The sequence below is a fragment of the Esox lucius genome, chromosome 2 (genome assembly GCF_011004845.1).
Source record: "Esox lucius isolate fEsoLuc1 chromosome 2, fEsoLuc1.pri, whole genome shotgun sequence".
In the NCBI taxonomy this organism is placed as follows: domain Eukaryota; kingdom Metazoa; phylum Chordata; class Actinopteri; order Esociformes; family Esocidae; genus Esox; species Esox lucius.
In genome coordinates, this window is record NC_047570.1 from 15684727 (window position 1) to 15711726 (window position 27000).

The 27000-nt window shown below is 40.3% G+C and overlaps 1 protein-coding gene across 1 annotated transcript; it reads left to right on the forward strand.

The window, feature by feature from the left end:
* On the forward strand, positions 1-26296 carry LOC106024711 (polycystic kidney disease protein 1-like 2). The gene is made up of 36 exons (XM_034287360.1): positions 1-316; positions 1245-1403; positions 2296-2352; positions 4705-4845; positions 4931-5329; positions 7998-8119; positions 9364-9511; positions 9795-10031; positions 12101-12249; positions 12342-12518; positions 12739-12879; positions 12997-13142; positions 13211-13342; positions 13686-13806; positions 13958-14089; positions 14649-14874; positions 18477-18667; positions 18785-19015; positions 19095-19196; positions 19285-19463; positions 19547-19693; positions 19790-19989; positions 20079-20305; positions 20427-20622; positions 20724-21187; positions 21366-21462; positions 21592-21732; positions 22870-23055; positions 23200-23530; positions 23634-23767; positions 23846-23973; positions 24062-24222; positions 24340-24550; positions 24967-25068; positions 25146-25277; positions 26204-26296. The coding sequence occupies exons 1-36, from the start codon at positions 1-3 to the stop codon at positions 26294-26296; spliced, it is 6456 nt and encodes a 2151-aa protein (XP_034143251.1).
* Positions 26297-27000: the final 704 nt, after the last annotated feature.

A 27000-nucleotide genomic window follows, 5' to 3' on the forward strand; every position in this document is an offset into this window, starting at 1 on the left:
ATGGACAACAATATTCTCTCCTTGTTGGGCTTGATAGCGTTCCTGTTAAGCCTGTCTACTCCTGAACATGGGGTACTGGTTCTATCTTGTCCAGAGTACCAAGAGGGCTTTGACGGATCCTGCTATGAATTTGTGGTTATACAGCGTACTTTCCTCAGTGCACAGAGTTGGTGTGAGCGGGGTGGTGGACACCTTGCCTTTATCCTGAATGATGAAACCCAGCAGTTCCTTCAGAAGCACCTGCAGCCGGAGAAGGACTGGTGGCTGGGTTTGGCACCTGCCTCTGTGAGCCTAAAACTGGACTTTGCTGCTGAGGGTAAGAGGCCAGATCAGACATCTGAAGTGGGCACTATTTGATGACATCTTATTAGGTCCTCTGATTTTGTCAGGATTGGAGTAGACTGCATTGCATCCAGTCATACATTTGACAGCTGATATGTTAAAGAAACACAGATCATTCTACGGCTGAGCAGGAATTTCATGGAAAGACTTTAAATTCCCACGGCTGTCTCCAAACATAAAGGGGAATAACAAATATAAATATTTCAAAATATATTTGTCTAAGTTCATAAATCGCTTGAGGTAGTTGTTGGGCTGTCTCTATGCATGCAACTCTCCCAGTCATGGAGAACAGGATCTCACTAGTTTGAGCACATGAAATAATCTACATGAAAAAACAATTGTGCTGTCACAGCGAAAACACAAAATTGGGGAACATGCCATAGATATTGTATGTGATAATTGTATGTGACATTGTTTGTGACAATGTCATTTGCCAGTTTCAAAGTTGACTTGCTCTAACAGCATTTCCATTGGTGACTATTGGCCTTACTACACAAGCCCTTTAATGCACAGATGCTGGGGACCATGACTCTCATGTCAGGTGGCCCCTTCACTGAGAGATTTAGAGTGTGTTGATCTTGCACTTTTGCTAGGAGACAGTCACATCTGGATATCTCCTTCTAGCAGCATTGTTCTCATAATTTACAGCAGTTTTTAATGTCCACAGAAAGGAACAAGCATTATTATCTAACGACTCATTCCTTTTCTCCATGCTTTTTGCATGTTTTAATCATACCTTAAACATCCCTCATGTTTAAAGCTACCATTTCACTATTGACAACATTATTTATTAAATTAACTGATACAAAATATTCATGTCTGATTTAACAGATGTTGAAGATCATAAGATATTTTTGGAACAGAGTGTAAATAATATTAGATTTTATGCTGTTTATCCGCAGGTCCACTCTCCTGGCTTGATGGCTCTGATATCAGCTATTCTAACTGGTTGAATGACCCTGTTCCAGGAGCTCGTTGTGCCCACATCCTGAGGAACTCTGGGTTTCAGTGGGAGGCAACAGACAACTGTAGCCAGCAGCTGCATTTCATCTGCCAATTTGGTGTGTGTGTGTGTGTGTGTGTGTGTTTGTGTGTGTGTGTGTGTGTGTGTGTGTGGGTGTGGCTGTCTGTGGGCATAAAGTAAGTACTGCAACTAGGTAGAATAGTTAATATTGTAGAAGAAAGACAGCTGTAAAAAATATGGGAACATTTACAATAAATAAATTATACTTGAGGGAAACAATAGAGAATAACAACACAAAATATATGTTTCTATTGTATAGGAAAGAAAAGTAGCTGAATAAAATAAATAAATAAATCACAGAAATAGAATGTTGTAAATATTTCCCACTGCAATTCAATTATTGCACTGTTTGTGCTCTTAAGTTATTGTTTCATGTATGAATGGGAGACATTTGGAGTTGGCATTGTGAAAACGATCCTCTCTCTAAAACATGCCCATTGATACCCCTCCCAAACATTTTACTGCTTTTATATGAATCGGTTCTTTAAAAAATGAAAGCCTAATGATGACAGCAATTATTATAATAATATAACTTGTAATAATACTAGCTCTAGTGACAAAATCAGACGGCCACCATATAATAAGCCTAAAAATATTATTTGCAAAGATAATGCTATTAAGTTACAATATGTACTATGTATGGGATTTTGTACCATATAGAGGCAAGCTGTGGTTTATGGGTGGTCAATAGACAGTATGTGTGCTACATGCCTCTCTGCTTCAACCTAATGTTGTTATCTTTTATCAGATGGATTACTGAACAATGCATTTTCAGATTCAACCACAATTTGGAAAAAAAATAACAGTATCCTTAGCCAATAAATCATCACTTCATGCCTCATAAATCACAGAGTTTTTTGTATTCCTCTCAATTCCTAAATATCATTGAGCCACCCTTGGCCTTTAACATGCTAAGTCTGATTGTGTAGGCATTCTGTACAACACCATGATCAAGATCCAGATCAACATCATGCAACTGGCCAAAGGTACTATGCCTTCCAAACACAGATGTTTTTGCTTTTGTAAATACTCACTTTACCAACAAAATGCAATGTGATGCATTTCAAATTAAACACAAAAAACAAGGATATTTCTATAGTCTATTAAATGTTGGATCTACACAGTATTAAAAGAAAATGCTCACGTATGGTGTTAATGTGGAGAGTACAGTGCATGTGAGGCAGGACACATGGAGCAGAGTGAGAGGGTATCATCCTGTTATTATTGCTCTACAACAAAAGAAGAGGCACACCGCAAACTGAAGGCTAACGGGGAGCCTAGAGGCCCCTCTGCGGTCAGGTCCTGACTGTGGCCCCAGGCGCATGAAGATGCCTAGAGGCCCCCAGCCAGGACCTGATACTTAATGGAACCTATATGGTAAATAAACCCATCCTGAGACTTCCGGCAACAGGGACGTGCTAAGTTAGTTGTCCAGTGATAAGCTCCAAGATGGAGTAACTAGTGATGGGCATTCGAGGCTTCATTACCGTTCTTCTAGCAGCAGGATATTATGCTAGCAACGCTAACTCAGATGTACTTTTTCAAAATTAAAGCCATCATTTAAATATATAAGGCAATATAGTCACAATCTAGTTGGTACATTTTGTTTAATGTCCGTTCCAATGTTGGTCTTGTCTGTTCTTTTTTACAGACTAGATTGTTAACTATATTGGCTTGTAAATTTTGATGATGGCTTTTATTTTGAAAATGTAAATCTGAGTGCTGCCAGCATAATATCCTGCTGCTAAAATAACGCTAATGAAGCCTCATTTGGCCATCACTAGGTGTAACCACATACAGTGGCAAATCTATTTTACTGCCCATTAGATACTGTATCGCACTTGAAATTTGAACTAAATGTTATAGCAGAGGCCATGTCAACTACATCTGCTTTGCATCGCCACAGAATCATAGATTTACTTCAACCCAGGGTCATTGCATTGGAGCTGATCTGTTATGTGGTCAAAACTCGGTGTCCACTACTTTAGGTTTGTCGGTGAGTTCACCCAGAAACTTGATAAAGTTGACTATGAACCATTCAAGAAACCAATACAATCTACATAAGGGCTGTTACACACAGTGTTCAGCAATGTATGACATCACTTTATGACATTAGTGAATGGCAAACGTGTATGACCACGAAATACAGGGATCCTTTTATAATGGAACAGAAACAAACTCCAGGGGACCTCCCCTGACTTTTCTCTACTGACCATGGTGGGTGTGTCTGTTCTTGGCTCTGGACCTATCTGACCAGTCTAATCCAGCTCCTCTCCATACCATGTATCTAGGAAACCCTGCTTTTACGAGCACTGCCTGGATAACCTCAAACTCTCACTTGTGCACTTACTTCCTCTCAATGAATTATCACCGCTCCAGGCTGTCTCTATACCTCCCTCAGGGTTGTACCTAACATAAACAGAGAGATAAAATAGGATACGAAGATCTAAGGCAGTTCAACGTCAATCGTCTGATAAAGACTTGTTATTAGTCATTATATACATAATTATGTGAATTTTAATCCCCTTTTTCCTTATTTGTGCCTGGGTGATAAGTGGGAACAATAGATCTCTGAGGCCATGTCAGCTTCAGCTAACTGTGAATGCTGTATCCTTTGAAATCCTTGCTTGGTGATTTCTTGATTTGTATCTATAGCTTCCCACTTTCCAGCTTGGGCTGTACTCACTATTTTGTGCTTAGGATCTGCTCATCCAATTTGGAGTTAACCAGCTGAGACTGGCTGTTTCTGTCTGTTAGGGTGCTGGCATGCAAATACTATGCTCAGCGCATCCACACAATTTTATTGTTGAATAAATGTTAAGTAATGAGGAGAGAGCACAGTATTCGAGAGTGCAATATTTAGATAGGGGCCAGATATATACAGGATAGTGTCATCAACAGGTGGATGAGGGAGTTTCCAGTAGCAAGCACAATGTCATTAACATAAACAGAATGGAAACCCTGAGGAACACCCACAGTGGTGTGCCAAAGCTACAGAAAGCAGGCCCTAATTTTTGATGCATTATCAATATTGTATTCAAACCAGGCTACACAGTCCTCTGAGAACTCTAGGTTGCTGTGTCAATTCAAAAAGATGCAATGGTTGAGTCAGAGGCATTAGACAAATCAATTAGACAATAAAAACAACAACATACCGCTTTTTGTCTAAAGCAGATATGATGACGTTTAGGACCTTTAGAGATGGTGAAATTAATTCAGGCTTCTGACTGAACCACAGAGATTAAGCCTACTTAAAAGCTGTTTTATTTAAAAGATTAAGAGAGAAAAAGCACCTAGCATACAGTCCAGTCATATTCATCTGTGTCTCTGGTCCACAGGTCAGAAAACCATCATCATTCATGAGCCCATTGGGGAGTTTGGTGTCCTCAAGTGCTACAGCATGAATCAGTCAACAGATGCCAGGAACTGCAAGGCCCTGTATGGCAGCCCCTTTCAAATCCAAGTTGAAGTAGAAGCAGGTAAATAAAACCTTCATGTATAGAAATAAGTCTGATATTTCTGACACAACAACCATTGGTAGAATTAGTTCTTTTTTATCTGCAGGTACAAATGTGACCTATGAAATCCACAGTGGTAAGATGTTGGTGGCCAGTTCATCAGCAAACAGAGGAAACATCTCCCACAACATCACTGTGGGTCCAGATGTAGAGCTACAGCTGGGCTCCGGCTGCCACCAGCTGACACTTCATGCCTCTAATGGGGTCTCAGTCTTGGGCAAGTCCATTGAGCTACAGGTGTGTCTGCTGGAGCCTGTGGAGGGCCTGCTGGCTTCACTCATGGCTGAATGTTCAAAAGCAGACCTTTATATTAGTGTCTCTCTAGAACGGGGGGCACCAGTGCAGCTCCTCTTCCAGGTGTCTGGAACCAATGACAGTCTGTCTGAGACCAGGGACATGCAAACCACCAGCATGCAGGTCCACCATATCTCAACCACTATCCAAGGTACCAAATCTATTCAAAGCTCTCTTCCAATAAACCCTAATCAGACACTAAAACAGTGTGTCTATATGGATGCCTAATACTTAATAATAAGCTTAAATCGGAGTAGGCTAACTATGGCATTTGCAGTGCTTGACACAGGCTGGACCTGTCCAGGGCGTTATACCTTTTTTTTATGCATTTTTGGGGGAAATATGTGGGCTACCACAGGGTCCTCTCTATAACATACAGTCAAGCCCAAAAGTATTCATACCCATGCCGAACATTTTGCCATAGTGAATTTTTATTTGACCAATAGGTTTCTTCTGGCTGGAAATTACATAAACAAGTGACAAAACACAGTAAGACATTGTGCTGGAAATACAAATGTCTAACATAACTTTTGTTTTTAGCCATGACTTGCAGTTGACTAGTAACTGACTAGAGAACTACTGCTGTTCAGCTTTTTCAATTTATAGGGGATTAGAATGCTCTCTCATGGTGGAAATTACAGGACCATTTTAAATGGTATAGAAACTTGCATTTTCTCATAAATTTGCAACAATTTCAAGGGGTATGAATAATGTTGGACATGGCATTTTTCGTAAAAATAATTAAACAATGGTTAATATATTGTGGGACGCAAATTAAACTGACTGAGTCAACAGCTGCTGCTTCCTTCCTTGTAACATTCATGGGAAAACACTATGAGTTGGATACAATTAACCAGTCCATATATTGTAAATTATTGCACAACTAGACTGCTGGTATCTGCTGGTATCTACTTGAAAAGTAGATACCAGCAGTCCGGAAAATATTTGGACACTGACACAGTTTTCATATTTTGGGCTCTGTACACACAATGCATTTGAAATGAACCAACTGAGATGCAATGGAAGTGCAGACTTTCAGCTTTAATTCAAGGGGATGAACAAAAATATTGTATGAAACATTTAGGAATTTTCATACCATTTTCATACCCAGTCCCCTTATTTCAGGGGCTCAATTGTAATTAGACAAATAAACACAATCATAAATAAAATGTTCATTTTTAATACTTTGTTGAGAATCCTTTGCAGGAAATGACTGCTTGAAGTCTGTAACACATGGACATCACCATATGCCCCCTTGTTGAAGCTTTGCCAGGCCTTTACTGTAGCGGTATTCAGTGGTTGTATGTTTGTGGGTCTCTATGCCTTAAGTTTATTCTTCAGCATGTGAAATGCATGCTTGATTGGTTTGAGATCAGGTGACTGAATATTCCACTTCTTTGCCTTATGAAAATTCCTGGGTTGTATGTTTTGGGTCATTGTCCATCTTTAAAGTGAAGCATCGTCCAATTAACTTTCTGAATTTGGCTTAATCTGAGCAGACAATATATGCCTATACACTACAGAATTCATCCGGCTGCTTCTGTCTTCTGTCACATCATCAATGACCTCTAGTGACCCAGTGCCACTGGAAGCCATGCATGCCCATACCATCACATTGCCTCCACTGTGTTTTACAGTTGATGTGGTATTCTTCGGCTCATGAGCCGTTCCAAGCCTTCTCCATACTTTATTCTTCCCATTATTCTGGTATAGGTTGATCTCAGTTTCATCTGTCCAAAGAATGCTGTTCCAGAACTGGGCTGGCTTTTTTGATGTTTTCGGCTATATCTAATCTGGCCTTTCTATTCTTGAGTTTTATGAATGGTTTATGCCTTGTATTGAACCCTCTGTATTTGCTCTTGTGAAGTCTTCTCTTTATGGTAGACTTGGATAATGATATGCCTACCTCCTGGAGAGTGCTTCACTTGGCTGACTGTTGTGAAGGGGTTTTTCTTTACCATGGAAAGGATCCTACGATCATCCACCACTGTTGTCTTCCGTGGATGTCCAGACCTTTTGGGTTGCAGAGCTCACCAGTGTGTTCTTTTTTTCTCAGAATGTACCAAACAATTGATTTGGCCACTCCTAATGTTCCTGATGGATGTTCTGATGGATAATTTTTTTTTTTGCAGCGTAAAGATGGCCTGTTTATCTTTCATTAAGAGCTCCTTTGACCACATGTTGTGGGTTCACGGCAACAGCTTCCAAATGTGAATGCCACACCTGGAATCAACTCCATATCTTTTACCTGCTTTCTTGATGAAGAAATAATGAAGGAATAGCCCACACCTGTCCATGAAATAGCTTTTGTGTCAATTGTCCAATTATTTTTGGTCCCTGGAAAAAGAGGTGGCTACATATTAAATAACTGTAAATCCTAAACCCTTCCTCCAATTTGTGTACCCTCAAATTAAAGCTGAGAGACTGCTCTTTAAGCACATATTCATTATTTAACTGTAACTTGAATATATTTTGGTAAACAGCCAAAATAACAAAATGTGTCAGTGTCCAATTACTTCCAGACCTAACTCAAGGTTTCAAGGTTTATTTGTCAAATTCACTAAACAACACAGCATCATCCTGTACAATAAAATTATTGTGATTCTTGTGTGAAACTGAATTTAAATGTATAAAAAAGGACATCAAAGAATTTGTTATAACAATTCAGATATGTTAAAGACCATCCCATGGCTACTGTATATCAAAACATTCAATACAGTACAGCAAAAACAAAAAACACAAGAGATTTATTTGATAAAGTGATGATCTAAACATCAAATGACACTGACTACATGGGGGCATCTACTGTTTTGTAACAGGTGATTTTCAAGTGAAAGTAAAAGCCTGGAATTACTTCTCCCACATGGATTTTGATGTGGGGAATAAAACAGCTGCTTGCCACAAAACTTCTGACCTCATGCAGCATGATCATGGAAACAAAGTAAGTGAAAAATGTAAACATGTACAACACTTCTGACTATCTATCTTTTTGCCCATCCTCAAAAGGGTCCCTTTGTTCACAAATATTATACTTTATTCATTTATATTCCACAGACATCTTTGTATGTTAGAGTTCGCAGAGATTATGACCTGAGAATCACTGCCACTCCAAAAACTGTCAACCAATTCACTGAAAGTGTCAAACTTGAAGTAACTGGCTTAGGAGGAATATCTAATGGAAACAGGTTCCAATTTGAATGGGACTGCAGTAAGTAACATTTAAAGCCAGAGGGCAATCAGCATTCTTTCACCTCACCTTATGACAATAACAGTAAACTTTGTTTTATCAATGTAGCTTAATTAAATATTTCTGTTTGGTGTCTGTCTGCTTGCAGCATGGCCAATAGTGGTGCTTTCTAACCCTTTCTGCCTTTCCCTACAGAAGAACAATGCAAATGTAGTAAATGCAGTGAAAAATCCTCGACCAAAATTATTTTAATTGAAAAAGACTGCCTTCCAAATCCATTTGAGTTTTTTGAATATACTTTTTTTGTAAAGACGAGAGAAAAGGACAATTTGGTTAACTGGATGTCAGTATCTCAGTGCATCGCGGTTATTCCAACAGAATCAACAGGATTCACAATAAGGTATTATAGGTTTCAAACAGAAAAGTTATTATATTAAAACACATTTACATTTATTATTTTAATGAGCGGATATAACTCATATCAGTATCACTGTATGACAGGAATATATATTTATATGCCTGTGTAGTATGATGTAAACACACCTGTAATAATACTGCAATAAATGCCTTATTTGTATAATAATGTAGTAATTGCATTGTAATTACATAGTACAGAAAATCACTGTTCATATTTCTTTTTGAATTTAATTCAATGTTCTTATTTTCTTTCAGTTGTGTTGATAACTGTAAGGCAGTGGATATAAAAAAAGATGTGATCTTACAATTGGATTGTAAAACCAAGTGCCCACAAGTTATTTGGAATATCGAAGACCCTATTCCTTTTAAAGTAAGTCTGAGATATTTTAGCATGCTAAATTCAATACAAATGTTCTATTGGTTAAAATACACAAATGAGATTACTTCAAATTGACTAACACATCTAATTTGCATTTTACATACTAGGTAAATAAAGCAATAAATACATAGACACATTTGTGGACTTCATGTGATTGACAGGTGTTCATAAGATGAACCTTTTCAACTCTGTTGTTTTCTAGGACACAGTGCAAAACTGCTACAAAAACGCAGGGAGAAAGCCACTAATGGAAATAGAAGTTCTTGATGGTCAAGAAAAATACATAGTCAAGCGGAAGTACCTGAAACAAGCTTCAGATAGGTTTCAAACTGTCAATGTGATTGCTTATAGTGAGTATTACTCATTAGCAGTTTCAAAAGAAAGTACTGCTAAATGTTTGTTAATACGTTAAAAAAATAAAATAACATAGAATGTTGAAAAATAACATACAGTAAAAGCTAAAACAAAAATACTGTGCAGACCTTCCCACCGATTCCCACAATTGCATTTAATGTTGTTCTGTTTGAGCCATTTGTGGGAGGTGATGGCTTATTCATATTAATTTTGTATTGATTCAACTCCACAAAGAATGGAAATAACATTTTAATATCAGTTTATGTTACCTTTCTGTAGGTAAGAAGACTTTTGAATATGCCAAGTACACCATTCAGATACCAGGTGCTACAAAACCTCCACCAGCTAATACCAAGCCAACTGTAACCACTGCTCCAGCTGTCACCTTAAGTCCCCCTTCTTGTAGTATTCTCCCTCTGAAAGGCACAGTTTTGGATCCTTTCAATGTCACCTGCAGCACCCCTGCATCCTGCCAAAATGGCATTGACTGCCAATATTGTTTTAAAACTGACCATGGTGAGTATCCCTCTTAACCAGTAGTTTATTTTCAGGACACTTCCTCTCTTCAAATAGGTTCATAACTAAAGCCAGAATAAAATGAACATTGTTAATTGATTTAGTAAATATACTGTATGTGCAGTTGTGCTCAAAGGTTTGCATACCTTTGGAGAATTGGTCATATATGTACCATTTGTAAAGAAAACATGAGTCAGCAGGCAAAACATTAATTTTATTTCTTATGGGATTCACATTCAACTGTAGGTCATAAAAGAATGGCACAACTATACAACAAAACATGGCAACAAAGACAAAAATGACCTGACCCTTGTTCCAAAGTCTGCATACCCTTAGTTCTTAATACTGTGTATTGCCCCCTTTAGCATCAATGACAGCGTGCAGTCTTTTGTAATAGTTGTCTATGATGCCCTGAATTCTTGCAGGTGGTATAGCTGCCCATTCGTCTTGGCAAAATGCTTCCAGGACATGCAAAGTCTTTGGATGTCTTGCATGAACCGGACATTTGAGATCTCCCCAGAGTGGCTCGATGATATTAAGGTCAGGAGACTGTGATGTCCAGAACCTTCACCTTTTTTTGCTTTAGGGTCATTGTCATGCTGGAAAGTCCAGTGGCATCCCATACGCAGATTTCGTGCAGAAGAATGCAAAACGTCTGCCAGTATTTTCTGATAACATGCTGCATTAATCTTGCCATCAATTTTCACAAGATTCCCTGTGCATTTAGAGCTCACACACCCCCAAAACATCAGTGAGCCACCACCTTGCTTCACAGTGAGGATGGTATTCTGTTCACTATAGGCCTTGTTGATCCTGGTTGTTTGTTGTTGGTTGTGACCATAAAGCTCTATTTTGCTCATGTCACTATAAATTACAGTGTGCCAGAAGCTGTGAGGCGTGTCAAGGTACATATTGTAAACAGGCTTTTTTGTGGCATTGGCAGAGTAAAGGCTTCTTTCTGGCAACTTGAACATGCAGCTCATTTCTTATGATTTTTCTTGATACTTTTGTTCAAGTATCGTTGTATTGTGCTCCTTGAAATAACCACACCATCTTTTTTCAGAGCAGCCTGTATTTCTCCTGAGGTTACCTGTGGATCTTTCTCGGTTTCCCCGAAAAATTATTCTGGCTGTTTTGGCTGAAATCTTTCTTTGTCTACTTGACCTTGGTTTGGTAACAAAAGATCCCCAAATTTTCAGTTCTTAACAGTAAGGAATTGAACAGCACTGACTGGCATTTGCAAGGCCTTTGATATATTTCCATCTTTATAAAGTTCCATTACCTTGTTACACTAGGGTGGCCATATTTTCACATCCCCATACTGGGACCCTTGTATAACCGCATGTTAATCCACACGCAAATGTACGCACTAATGCACATGTTGGTCATCACGGATGCTTGTGGTTGGAGCGGGGGGCGCTTTGAGCTTTGATGAGAATTGTTGCTTTGCTACGCTGTTCTACTCAGTTGTTTGTTTGGCCCCGACTCGTATGTGGAAACAGTATTATTATTATTATTGTGTTGGGACATTTTAGTGTTTTGCAGATATTTGTCAGAACCCGAGACACCCAGCTTGAAACCGGGACAGTCCCGAGCAAAACGGGACATCGGGTTACCCTATGTTATACAGGTCTTTTGACAGTCCTTTTCTGCTCCCCATGGCTCTGTATCTAGCCTGCTCAGTGCCTCCATGTTAGAGCTAACAAACCCATTGACTATTTACACACAGACACTAATTGCAATTTAAAAAGCCACAGGTGTGGGAAATTCACCTTTAATTGCCATTTTCACCTGTGTCACCTTGTGTGTCTGTAACACGGCCAAACAATCAAGGGTATGTAAACTTTTGATCAGGGCCATTTGAGTGATTTATGTTGTCATTATGATTTAAAAAGGAGCCAAACAACTATGTGATAATAAACGGCTTCATATGAACACGCAAATGATTTCAGAATCCATGCCAAAATGTCACAATTTCTGCCAGGGTATGCAAACTTATGAGCACAACTGTATATACAGAGATGAAGAGAGAAGGAGAATATATCAGACTGTTAGTCTTTATTTTTTAGGTGGATATCTGCGATGCAGTTCTACAAATGAAGTAACATCAATCTTTCTACCACTTGGGGAGATGAGCAGCAACTACAGCCTTTTGATAGTTGTGACTGTAACACAACTGAACACAAAAACCATGGGAAGTACCACAATCAGGACTGAGGTAATTATTAGAATGTATTAATAATGGTTTAAAGTATGGTAGAGTTTGCATTCATTTAGTAATTGGACCACTCGTTTAATTCATCCACAAAGGTTTGGCCAGCCAGCTCCAGAACCCCAATACAGGCTCTCCAGTCTACTGTGGAAGACACAGTAGCTATTCTAGAGCAGCAAGTGACACTATCTGGAGAGGCCCTTGGACAACTGTTCCAGTCTGTGTGTGACATGCTAAATGAAGGTTCCAGAGGGGAGAAAAATGACAGGATCAGGGTATGAGGGCAGGTGTTAGGAGGGGGAAAATATAAATTATGCTAGATTTTGACAAAGATAATTGCACATCATTTTTAGTAAGGTTTAAAAGGCAGATGTTTGTGATCTACCATGGCTGATCCACATGGAATTAGCAATTTTTGTAGGGTGCAATGAAAGTATTTTGATTTATTGTAAGATCTACATGCACCCTTATTTACTGTTGGTATTGTTCCTTAAGCTGCGAGGACTGATGCTGACAAGTATAATGAAAGCATTGGAGAACACCTCTAGCAGTTTAACTCCTCAGACAGTGCAGGTGACGGCCAGAGCTGTGGCAGGACTCACCAGCAAGGGGGATGAGCTTAGTGCCAATTCTCAGGTACACTTGAATCTCCTCATTAAGCACGATAACATGGATTACAGGATAGAAACACACAGACCTATTGATGAAAAGGGGCCAAGGAAAACATAATGCTATTTGGTTGATCTTTTCCAGCTACAAGCAAGCGTCCTGGTGGTAAATCTCAGTTCTTCCCTCCTGTCCATGAATGTCAGTGAGGATGGTGGTGAGGTGATGATGGATGCAGCTACGCAAATTGTGGAGGCAGTCAGCAATATCCTGAATGTCTGCTTAAACGTGAGCACATCTTTATTTCTATGACCGACAGTCGATTAACAGAAATGAAGTAGCTTTACTGAACAGTTTGTCTTTCACAGAAAGAAGTCTCCCAGTTACTTTTCATGAGCATGGACAATGTGCAGAGTGCACTTTTAAAAGGGAGGAAAGTTGATGAAGCTCCTGTGATTGTCAGCAGCGCTCAGATCAGTGTGTTTGTGAAAAGGTAAGAAGAATGTGGGCAGGGTATAAGAGGTGGAACTTCTGTTTCACAGACAAGCAGCGCTGAGTATATATAAGAAATATTTTTACTTGTTTAGCAATATAAATGGGGTGGGATTGTTCTAGATGTTGTGTTTTAATAAGGGGAGAACAAAAGAAGACAAAGTACAATATATTTTTTAAGAGGGATAAAAAAGAAAAATACATTTTGTAAGATATGTATTTTCAACTCTAAGGCAGATCTACGCCTAAAGAAAAATAAAAGGTTTCTAGAAATTTCTATGATGAATTGCAACTTTTACAGAATGCGGCTTAACTATTGAGTGAATGTATATATGTCTTCTCAGAGTATCACCCAAAATGATTCAGATGCAATCTATAAACATCCCAGACAGCTCCTCAGCCAGCTTTTCCTTCCCACCCCTGGATGCTGATGTCCTTCCTCCAGATAAACCAGTGGATGTGAGAGTAAGTGTGGATGTGGTAATATCGTTTTTGTTTCATCACTAGTTATTTTTGTTTGGCAAACTGATCTTTTTGTTCATGTTGATTTTGTTGATGAACAAACAGTTAGTCAGGTTTTTAAACTCTTCTTTGACCCACTATTTCCCACTTACAGATGCAGAGTTTGAAGAATAACCCATTTTCATGGAATGAGGAGAAAGATATTAGTGGCACTGTTGGTTCTGTCTCACTGACAAGAGAAAATGGTTCTATCATCCCCATAGAGAACCTATCTGAGGAGATTGAGGTCAGAGCGCTGTATATCACTGCATATTCTATTCCACTGACATTCTGAGAATGCAACAACTCAAACCCTATGGGCTACAATAAAAGGAGTCCTCCGAGAAGGAAGCACCTGCCCCATTTGGCCAAACTGTGTATTTGAAAGATCTACTGTAAATGGCAAGATGTCTTATTCACCCACATCTTGTCAAAATCAAGCCTGTGGTGTCTGAGATATCACATGACTAACAATGTGCAGTTAATTACCTCGCCTTAGATCAATCGGTTTAGTTTAATGAAGGTTTGAAACTTGGCATAGGTATGCATGGTTGACATCAGTGATATCTTAATCAGTTGCTTGCTATATCTGTGGGTGTATCATTCCTGAGAATGTTGCAAAACATTTGCCCTGTGGTTGTTAAACTACAAACAGTTGACACTGGCACAGACAGAAACATGCATGAATTCATCAGTTTGGACAGTTCAGGGCATCGATGTGAGGAAGCTTGAGCAGAGTGTTTCATCTAAGAAATCATGACCTCATTATGTTTTCTTTGAAAAACAATCTCTGCTTTGACACTCAGGTCCTCTTGCCAAGGCCTGAAGGAGAGCTGGCAAACAGCACAATAATGTACCTGGGAAACCACAGCACCCTGAAGGTTGACATCCCTTCATCGGATGTAACATTGGTGCTAAAGATTGAACCATCCAGGGACATGCCCTTCCAACTGTTCCTGGGATATAAGTACTACCCAAATAATAAGCAATATATTGCCAAGACCCAAATGCCTCTGCAGAGCAACACGCAAGGTGATGTACCGTATGTACAGTGGGGAGAACAAGTATTTGATACACTGCTGATTTTGCAGGTTTAATAAAGCACATAAAAGTCTGTAATTTTTATCATAGGTACTCTTCAACTGTGAGTGATGGAATCTAAAACAAAAATCCAGAAAATCACATTCTATGAGTTAAGTAATTAATTTGCATTTTATTGCATGACATAAGTATTTGATACATCAGAAAAGCAGAACTTAATATTTGGTACAGAAACCTTTCAATTACAGTGATCATATGTTTCCTGTAGTTCTCGATCAGGTTTGCACACACTGCAGCAGGGATTTTGGCCCACTCCTTCATACAGACCTTCTCCAGATCCTTCAGGTTTCGGGGCTGTCGCTGGGCAATACAGACTTTCCAAAAATGTTCTATTGGGCTCAGGTCTGGAGACTGGCTAGACCACCCCAGGACCTTGAGATGCTTCTTACAGAGCCACTCCTTAGTTGCCCTGGCTGTGTGTTTCGGGTCATTTTCATGCTGGACGACCCAGCCACGACCCATCTTCAAAGCTCTTACTGAGGGAAGCTCTTACTTCAAATCACATGACCTTCTCCCATTCCTCCTCTGGATCATCCAGATGGTCATTGCCAAACTTCAGACGGGCCTGGACATGCGCTGGCTTGAGCAGGGGGACCTTGCGTGCACTGCAGGATTTTAATCCATGACTGCTTAGTGTGTTACTAATGGTTTTCTTTGAGACTGTGGTCCCAGCTCTCTTCAGATCATTGACCAGGTTCTGCCGTGTAGTTCTGGGCTGATCCCTCACCATCCTTATGATCATTCATGCCCCACGAGGTGAGATCTTGCATGGAACCCCAGACCGAGGGAGACTGTTTGTCATCTTGAACTTCTTCCATTTTCTAATAATTGCGCCAACAGTTGTTGCCTTCTCCCTGTCATGGTTCTGGTATCCTTTCTCCCTCTTCTGGCCACACTCGCTCTTACACACGCGCACACACGCACACTCCCCACGACGCACACACACACCACATTCACCTTCATTCACCCTCAGCTGTTTCTTGTTGCAACCAGCGATCTCGCTAATTCTCCCCCCCTGATTTTGTTTGCTACTTCTAGCTCTCCTTTTCCCTGCTTCTTTGCCAGATTATTCCGTGAGTTTTCTATGCAAGAGGCGCTCCCTTTCACCTGTTTGTTTCCCTTTCCTGCCTGAGTCCTGTTTGGATCTGCTGTATCCTGTGAGACCCGAGATTATACGCCGCTAGACCGGGACCTTTTACTGTACCCTGCTTCTGTTTCTGGAATATCTCTGTAGTTCGCCTAACGCCCGTATCGACAGCAATTTCTGTTTGTTATTTATAGAAGAGGATTTCTGTTCACCTGGACTGTTACTCATTATTAAAGACATTGCATTATTACATTTCGCTTTTGGGTCCTTTCTAACCTGCTATAACACTCCCCAAGCTGCTTGCCTATTGTCCTGTAGCCCATCCCAGCCTTGTGCAGGTCTACAATTTTATCCCTGATGTCCTTACACAGCTCTCTGGTCTTGGCCATTGTGGAGAGGTTGGAGTCCTGTTTGATTGAGTGTGTATACAGGTGTCTTTTATACAGGTAACAAGTTCAAACAGATACAGTTAATACAGGTAATGAGTGGAGAAAAGGACGGCTTCTTAAAGAAAAACTAACAGGTCTGTGAGAGACAGAATTCTTACTGCTTGGTAGTTGATCAAATACTTATGTTATGCAATAAAATGCTAATTAATTCTAAAAAAAATCATACAATGTGATTTTCTGGATTTCTTTTCTCCATTCCGTCTCTCACAGTTGAAGTGTACCTATGATAAAAATTACAGACTTCTACATGCTTTTTAAGTAGGAAAACCTGCAAAATCGGCAGTGTATCAAAACTTGTTCTCCCCACTGTATATACAGCTCTGGAATTTTTTTAATGACCACTCCTAATTTTTCTTGAATCAGCATCTCTACATGTATGGGAGGCCATTCCATTCCAGTGTCTGTTAAATTCCAACACAGGCACACCCGTTTTTACTTAATGAGGTACTGATTAGGTGATTAACTGAACCAAATCTAATTTAATGAAAAAAAGTATAAAACCCACTGCTGTGGTCATTACTATTCTCTTGCAATAGGACCAGCTGGATGGTAAAAACAGTGCAAGTAGTACCTCAAAGGTAATTTGAATAAAACAATAGCTATTCAGCATGACAAAAGAGTTGAAAAGAAAAGCTTTAAGTGAGGAAAAGAAGGGTTCAATTCTGGCTTTACTGGCAGACGGATACAGTGAGCGTCAGGTTGCTTCCATCCTGTAAATTTCAAAGATGGCAGTTCATAAGAACAAGGTCAAGCAAAAGACATTGGGGACAACAAAGCTACAGACTGGCAGAGGGCAAAAACGACCACTGTCCACTGACCGAGAAGACCGTCAACTCATTTGAATGTCACTCAACAACCGTAGGATGACATCAAGTGACCTATATAAAGAATGGCAAACAGAAACTGGGTTGAAGTGCGCAGCGAGGATAGTTTGAAACACGCTTCTAGGGGCTTGGCTGAAGTTGTGCAAAGCTAGAAAAAAGCCCTACATCAATGAGAAGCAAAGAAGAGCCAGGCTGAAGTTTGTGAAAAACCATAAGGATTGGACTGTAAAGGAATGGAGTAAGGTAATCTTCCCTGATGAGTCAAATTTTCAGCTTTGCTCAACACCTGGTCATTTTATGATTAGACAGAGACCTGGAGAGGCCTAAAAGCCACAGTGTCTCGCACCCACTGTGAAATTTGGTGGAGAATCGGTGATGATCTGGGGATGCTTCAAGGCTGGAATCAGACAGATTTGTATTTTTGAAGGTACAAAGTTTTGCTGGAAGAACACCTGCTTCCTTCCTCTAACAATGTTCCCCAACTAGGAGAATTGTTTTTTCCAGCAGGACAATGCTCCATGCCACCCAGCCAGGTAAATAAATGTGTGGACGGATGACCACCAGATCAAGAACCTGTCATGGCCAGCCCAATCTCCAGACCTGAACCCCATTGAAAACCTCTGGAATTTGATCAAGAGGAAGATGGATGGTCACAAGCCATCAAACAAAGCCAAGCTACATGAATTGTTGTGCCAAGGAGTGGCATGAAGTCACCCAACAACAATGTGACAGACTGGTGGAGAGCATGCCAAGACGCAAGTGATTAAAAATGTGGGTTATTCCACCAAATATTGATTTCTGAACTCTTCCTAAGTTAAAACATTACTATTTTGTTGTTGAAAGAGGAATATGAATTTGATTTCTTTGTATTATTTGAGGTCTGAAAACAATCTTTTTTTGGTTATTTTGACCAGTTATTGTTTTATACAAATAAATACTCTAAATCACCATATTTTTATTTGGAATTTGGGAGTAATGATGTCAGCTTATAGAAAAAAACTAAAATTCTCATTTTACTCAAACACATACCTATGAATAGTAAAACCAGAGAAACTAATACTTTTGCAGTGGTCTCTTAATTTTTTCCAGAGCTGTATGTTTGGCATGATGAATACATTTCATTGTTGTAAAACATTTATATATGTGGGTATTTTGTTTCTTTCTTTGGTACAGAGGAGAGATACACCTGGGTCCTGGGTCCCAGTGAATTGTCAGGAAATGTTGGGGTCCATTATGTTGTGTTGATTCCCATTGTGAATCCAGGGATTCAATCCGTCAATGCCACTGTGACTGTTATCTCCATTGTTGCTCAGTGCAAGTATTGGGATGAAACCAAATACACCTGGAAACAAGATGGCTGTAAAGTAAGTGCAATATATACTACACAACAGCTTATAATAAAAACAAAGTCACATCACAGCATCATTGTTACCCCTTATCTGGCCAAAATGAAATATATAAACCAACTGTGATCTCATTAGGTTGGTCCTATAACTTCATCATTGGTCACCCAGTGCTTATGTAACCATTTGACCTTCTTCGGGAGCTCCTTTTTCGTCATGCCCAACCTTGTGGATGTTTCACGCTCAGCTCAGCTCTTTTCCACCTTTGCCAAAAACCCTGTGGTGGTGTGCTTTGTTGGGGCCATCTTCATAGCTTATCTCCTGGTGGTCATGTGGGCACGCAGGAAGGACATCCATGACACAATCAAAGTATGACTTGAAATTGTTACATGTTTTGGGACATGTTGTTGCGTGTGTGAGCTTTACCTTCAAGTGTTACTTTCTATAGGTGAAGGTGACAGTGCTGGAAGACAATGACCCATTGGCTGAGTACCGTTACATGCTGAATGTCAGCACTGGGCATCGGCGTGGTGCTTCCACCTCCTCTCAGGTCAGGGCCAACTGTTACCACTGCCACATTACAGCCGTTTCCCAGGTAAAACACACCCAGACACCATGACCTTGTGTTGTTGCTGCAGGTTACCGTTATATTACTGGGCACAGAGGGAGAGAGTGAGCCACATCACCTCACCGACCCTGACAAGCCTGTCTTTGAGAGAGGTACAGTGGATACCTTCCTGTTGACCACACCCTTCTCCCTGGGGGAGCTGCTGAGCATCAGGCTGTGGCACGACAACTCAGGGGGGCACCCTGCCTGGTAGGAGATGAAGGGGGACGGAATCTATTACTAAAGTTTACCTTTTGGCGTTTTAACTTCAGACAATAAATCTGTTTTTGCAGGTACATTAACAAAATTTTGGTGCAAGATGTAGAGACTGGAAAGAAGTGGCACTTCCTGTGTAACTCATGGCTGGCCATCAGTATGAACGAGTGCACTCTGGATAAAGTTTTCCATGTAGCCACAGAGACAGAGTTGAGGACATTCAGGTGAAATAGGACTTGAACAAACCTTGGATTGGTAAAATATAACTAATAACACAATGTCCATAATGAAACAAGCTGTCAATACCATATATTCTGCAGTAACCTGTTCTTCATGAGGATGGCAAGGGATTTCTGTGATGGCCACATCTGGTTTTCTGTGATCAGCCGCCCCCCAACGAGCACCTTCACATGTGTCCAGCGAGTGTCCTGCTGTTTTTCTCTACTCCTTTGCACCATGCTGACCAACATCATGTTCTGGGGCATCCCTACCAACCCCTCTGAACAGACAATGGATCTGGGTATGAACACATGGGAAATATTGATGTGGAATGGTAATGGTAGTTTGTCAGAACATTAATTCTGTCTTCTTTCCTTTCTACTCCTATAGGTCATATTGAGATCACTTGGCAGCACGTGATGATTGGCATTCAGAGTTCAATCCTAACGTTTCCGATTAATCTCATCATTGTGAGTATCTTCAGAAGCACCCGTCCCCAAAAGAAGCCTGAAAAGTCCACAAGGGTGTCCAAGCAAGGAAAGAATGGCAATAAGTCCTCCTCACAAGCCCCATCACCAAAATGGGACAGAGAACTCATGGTAGACACAGTCGTCAAGGTGAAAGAAGTCAATAGACATCAACAAAGCTAATCCTTCTGATTACAATGGCACGTATAGTTCACTAAGCGGAGCAGGACTCAAAATATTAACAATGCTTTATTGTACTGTATTCTGTCAGGACCTAAAGAAGATTGTGCAGTCACTCTCCAAGGCTATGAAAAGACCTGTTCCATGGCAGGAGTTAGAGTTCAGTCCTGGAAAACAAACTGATATCAACTCTCTGCTCTCTCTGGTGGAAGAAACAATCTGGCAGCAGTATCGAGATGGTAGGCTGCCTCTAAGAAAGGAGCTCTCTCATCTTCCCACTAGGGGCAGTCGATCTTTACAGCCTAATATTACATTGTTAAAGATGATAATCAGTATTGATTAACAGTTGGACAAGAGGTCTGACACAAATTGGCCTTTGTGATTTCAGAGAATAGTGTTTCTGAGAGCCCAGAGAAGACTATGGATGGAAGCCGAAAACTGAGCCTCAACAGCCAGTTTCTATACAAGCAGTTACGTCACCTAGAGAAGCAGCTGCATCTACTGGGACCATCCCACTTCCCCAACCAAGACTGTTACCACAGGGCAGTGGAGCAGCTGCAGGGCATGAATGGACTGCTAGAGCCTTTCAGCATTGGAGGGGACCTGCTGGTACGAAGCAATGGGGATCCAGAGACCAGTAATGGGGATAGTGGCAGGAAGAAGTGCTGTCAGGGCGGCCTTCCCTGGTGGTTTGTGATTATCGGCTGGATTCTGGTGTTGGCCACCAGTGGAGTATCGGGGTACTTCACTATGATTTATGGGCTGACCTACGGGAAGGACCGCTCTATAAGCTGGTTGATCTCCATGGTTGTATCGTTCTTTCAGAGCCTCTTCCTCACTCAGCCACTAAAGGTGAGACTGATATGGTTCTACCGTAGAAGCTGTACAGTTTCAATTCTACACCAACATTTCTACTTCGATATATAATTTGTAATTTCTTTCACCCTAACCCTCCATGCTAAACTGTACAATAAAAAAAAAAGTAATGTATCTGGAAACTGGGTATTGGTTTTGGGATTTCCTGTAACAGGTGTTAGGCTTTGCGGCCTTCTTTGCTCTTGTTCTGAAGAAAGTTGATCAGGAGGAATATGGAGATCCACAAATCAAGGAGGCACTCAGAAACCCAGGTGTATTATTTTAAAACAAATTTTCAATTGAAATGTCCTTTCTGTTTTTCTTATTCAAAGTTCAGAGGAAATTATATTTACATTCACTTTATAACTGTAATAGGTGTGAAATAACAATCTTGTCCACAGATGACCCTGATGCAGTGCAGGCTTCCAGGAGGGATAGCACATGTAGCTTCTATCAGCCCCCTCCTCCCTCAGACATTGAGAGGATGAAAAACAACATGATTAAGGAGCAGAAAGTATTTGACATTATCAAAGAGATTATAGGTAAAAAAATAAATATAATTAGCTAGAATGTCATTCACCACACTTTTTGCCACATAAGCAGAGCCGGCCAAGAAATGCCAATTCCTCTGACTTACTTACTGACTGACTGACTTTACTTACGTAATAACTTACTGACTGACTGATTGACTGAGTGTGTGGGTGAGTGACTGACTACCATTTTTTAAATAGCGTTGTGGTTAGACACACGGACCTGCAAACATTGGGTCCCACGTTTGAATTTCATCACAGTCAAAACAGATTATGCATTAGGATTTGTTCGGGATTGACAAAGATTTTGCTGGATACAACCTTCAGTAGCTACATTATAGTAAGCCTAAAATAAAACTATTTGCGGTTATATTGCGACTATTTCTGGTGGACATTCAAAGTACGCATCAGTGCATGCTTTTTGGTCAGGATTGACAAAAACTTTGCTGGCTGCAAACTTCATTAGCAAAACTGTTTAGGCTACGGTTATTTTGTGACTATTACTTGTGGATTTTCGAAGTACGCATCCGTGCATGCTTTTTGGGGTAATAGAGGCTAGACTGTGGGGTTTCCACAGTTCCACGAAAAAGTCAGTTATCGTCACCTATATTGATAGTTATTGTATCAATGTCATTCATGACTATTTTTTTTGTGCCATGAAATGAAGTAGCTTGGTAGTGTACAGTTCATCTTCAGTCTTGCTAGCAATTGCTAAATTCTTATGACTATTCCAAACAGTAAGTTAGTAGATACTAGTAAGCCTATTACTGGCTAATAAGCTGTTAAAACAGCCAGTGGCAAAAGCTATACATTTTATAGATGCTATTTCTGGTGGAGGTAAACTTAATAAGAAACGTTGGTCAGTTTAATGGTGTCTAAAATATTTTAACTTGTTGTGATGTAAATGCATGACAAAATTATCTAATGTCAAGATGCTATACTGATATTACAAATGTATTGCACCATAGACAAAACTACTGCACCGTGGTGTAGTGGATCAGGACACAACATCTCACATGACCTGGGTTCAAGTCCATTGAGAGGAACAACAGTTATCACTTTAAAATCATGGCCCGGCTGAACTAGGCTAGCCTGGTTCCTTTTCTGGTTTCTTAACATGGACGTTTAAGGTCTATGCTTCTGCTGCAGCCTACATGGGGTTCATGTGGATGTTACTCCTGGTGGCGTACAGTCAGCGCGACACAAATGCTTTCTTCCTGAATCAGCACATTCGGCAGAGCTTCAGCCAAGGGATCTCAGACAGCATGACCCTCAGTGATGTGTTCACCTGGGCAAATACTTCTCTTCTCAGCAACCTCTTTGGAGTTTACCCAGGTAAGATTCTCTAGTACTCAAAAAGAAGATGTCTTATAGTTGGCGATAGTGATTTCTAGAATGTATACATTTTTTCATGAGAAGCATGTCCAATAAATGTATATATTAAATCTTATGTCAACACAAGCCAATTTGGTGTTACAGGTTTCATCACAGATGGGAACTCCAAACTGGTTGGTAATGCCCATCTTCGCCAGGTGAGGGTGCAGAAGAACTCCTGTGGCGTTGCTCACTCCATGCGCCAGGCTGTACCAGACTGCAATGCTCCATACTCATGGGAGGTGGAGGACATGGGCTCCTATGGGCCTGGCTGGAACCGCTCTGTGAGTGTAAACACCTCAAAGACACTCCGTAGCCCCTGGCAGTACCAAACCCAGGCCAGCCTCAGAGCCCTGCCCATCTGGGGCAGCGTGGTTCTTTACAGAGGAGGGGGTTTTGTGGTGGAATTGGGCCCTGACTCACAGAACGCTAGCAGGTAAATTAACATTTACAACCGTTTCATAATTATCTGAAGTACACCAAGTAAGTTTAATGATTTAGAAATATTTTATTTACCTGCATGTTTTCTGTCCATATAGTACCCTTCAGTACCTGTTTGACAGCACCTGGCTTGACATGTTCACCCGAGCAGTCTTTGTTGAGTTCACTGTGTACAATGCCAATGTCAACCTCTTCTGCATTGTCACACTAATGCTGGAGACCGCAGCTGTAGGTGAGACAGTTATCACTACACACACAGTAAATTAAGGCACCTAAAGCACAGATTGTCAGAACCTTCTTATTCTCTCAGGAGCATTCCAGTTTCGCAGTGATTTGCAGAGTGTTCAATTGTATCAGTCTACTGGTGGCCTCTCCTTTTGTTTAATGGCCTCTGGGGTCATATATTTTCTCTACATCCTTTACTACATGTATGTTCAGGTAAGTCTTTATTCACACATCTTCATCACATCACACAATCAGTGTTCTGGAATTCCTTCTCAGTCTAACTCATCTCATCTCCTGACAGGGCAAGTTAATGAAACGACAAAGGTGGGCTTACTTCAAGACCAAGCAGAACATGCTCGAGTTGGCCATCATCCTCCTGAGCTGGAGCGCACTGTCTGTCTTCATCAAGAGGGCCCTGTTAGGGAACCGGGATATGGAATATTATCAGAACCATAAAGACCAGTGAGTTCACGCTGTGTTGGGGTTTCGTGGGTTTATTTCCAAGCCTTTTTATTCAATCCCATCTTTACTGTTGGTCAGTGTGTCCTGTGTGATGTTAAGCATTTCTGCTCTGTCCAGGTTTGCCAGTTTCCAAGACACAGCAAATGCAGATGCCACATTGGGGTATCTGATTGCATTCCTGGTGCTATTGGCTACAATCAAGCTGTGGAACCTGCTGAGACTCAACCCAAAGCTACATATGATGACAGCTGTAATACAACGGGCCTGGACAGACTTATCTGGCCTCATCTTGATTATGATTATTATGCTCCTGGCCTATTCTATTGCTGTAAGGGTCTTCCTGGAAACTGTAATTTATTGTGATTTAATTCCTAAAATGTTCTTGGCAACAATGCATCTGTGATCTTAATAACATTCTAATTCCTGATATGCTTTTTTAATGTCTTAATTGAAGCTTTCTCTTCACAGCTGATGATTAATTTAACTTTGAGACTAAATATACAGCTCTGGAAAAATTTAAGAGACCACTGCACCTTCTTCATTCCTTTCCAAAAAAGTTGAAAAGGAAAGTTTTGAGTGAGGAACAGAAGCGTTCAATTTGCAGTGGTCTCTTAATTTTAACGCTTCCGTTCCTCACTGAAAACCTTCCTTTTCGACTTTTTGGAAAGGAAAGAAAAAGGTGCAGTGGTCTCTTAAAGTTTTCCGGAGCTGTATTTCAATCTTACATATTATCATTGTTTGCAGTGTAATCTGATGTATGGCTGGAAGCTGTACTCATATAGGACACTCCTAGATGCTACAATGACCATGGTCAGTTTGCAAGTGGGCATCTTTAACTTTGATGAGGTGAGTCAAGGACAGCTATCTGATTACTTCTATGTTCATAATGGAAGCTTTGTGATTGTTAACATCTTGCAATCCAGGTTCTTGATTACAACCCGGTGCTTGCTGCCTTTCTCATTGGCTCCTGCATTATATTCATGACCTTTGTGGTGCTGACCCTGTTCGTTGCTGTCGTCATGGGGGCATTTGGTGAGGAGCGAAAGCATCACAAGGTACTACGAGTCATGTAATGGTTAAAAACCAACATTTTGTTAATTAATTTATGCTTTCTCAGGTTTTGGTAGCAACAGACATTCTTTATATTTGTTCTAAAGTTTAATAAATATAGAAATAATCAACAAATGACTGGGTTGCATCTGTAGCAACCAAAACATGAGAAAGCATGAATTCATAATACACGTAAATATAAAAGAAAGTAAATTACGGTAAATGTTTGCTTATGTTGTTGTTTGTGCCTTCTAAGCATATAAACTGATCAAATTGTCCTGCATTTGAAATGTTAAGACTGACTAGAGACTGACATGAGAATAATGTTACCAGCCAGCGTAGAGTTAGACTGGGTAGCATTGATAAATATAGAACTAATCAGTGACTGGATCGTGTCTGTAGCAGCCAAAAAAGTGGCAAAAACATAAATCCAGTAATAAAACCTGTCAATATAAACAAAAACACATAATTTTTGCTAATATCTGTGTGCTAATGTTGTAATTTGTTGGAAAATGTGGTGTAAACTGTTCCATAAATATAGCTGCTTATCTCTTTCTAAATGTAGTGGTTTTATGGTCTTTTACATCATGACTAGGTGTCCCGTATATTTCACCTGAAGACATTCAACCGTTCCATATGTCAGGAATGAACATACATTCTAGAACTCATTATTGTCAACCAGCAACAAGTACTCAACAAAACGTTGGTATAAATCATGTAATAGCTGCTGTGCTACTAATGAAAAATGTGAATGTTAGCTCAGCATAATCTTGCTCCATGCATGTGGCCAGGGCCGGTGTCAGGATGACATGACTGAGGGTGCATTTTGTATAAATGAGGGGGCATGTCTGATCACTGCGTGCAACATTTTGGCATTAAACACTAACATTCAATTTAGATGGTTCTTAACTGGTTGTTTACTTTTCCACAGCCCTCAGATGAGGAGGAGATAGTGGATCTGATGCTGATGAAGCTCTACAGCCTGTTCGGGATGAAAATTAAGAAAGAGGAGAAAATACATTAAGGAGAATGTATCTTCTACAAAAAAGTAATACATGACTATATCTTCATAAATCCTTACCGATCTGTATACAATTATATAGAAAGGACATTCAGTTTGCCATACAATAGGAGTTTTAAAACATGCTATATTAATTACATGTCCTCCATTTGTACATACTTATTCTGAAGGAAAAAATTATATTTATAAGGTGAGTCACTTAGTTCTCCCCAATTCCATTTTCAGCCTTGGTTTTTACCAAATCTGTTAGCCACGTGACTAGACCTTGGGTGACAGGAATCTAAGCAAGACATTTCCAGACATCAGGAAATCAGAAAAAATCAAAGCGGTGGAAAGTTGCCCAGTAATAGGAATGGTGAACCATCATCAGGAAATTAGATGATTAATGTCAAGCTCATTGAGGAAGTCTCCAAGAGCACTTAGTGGACGATAGATGATAAAAATGTTAAGCTTTATTGGTTGATGAACAGTGTGAGGAGCAGTTATTTGGTAATCCACTGCAATGTCAATTGATCTGTCAGTAGTCAGCCAACAGCACGTTATGCTACGTCAGCAGTTCACAGTTGAACTATGTTATTATCAAGCTAAAGATACAGTACTGTACATCAGGGGCGGACTGGGACAAAAATTCTGCCCTGGCACTGTAGCCACACCATCCCACATTACCACGCCTGCACAACCCCACCCACGGACACACGCTTTCGCTA

Coding starts and splice junctions, on each gene's coding strand:
- LOC106024711 (XM_034287360.1), top strand. CDS start 1: ATGGACAACAATATTCTCTCCTTGTTGGGCTTGATAGCGTTCCTGTTA. Junction 19,016..19,094: donor ACATCCATGACACAATCAAA/GTATGACTTGAA, acceptor TACTTTCTATAG/GTGAAGGTGACAGTGCTGGA. Junction 23,768..23,845: donor GCTGGAGACCGCAGCTGTAG/GTGAGACAGTTA, acceptor TTATTCTCTCAG/GAGCATTCCAGTTTCGCAGT.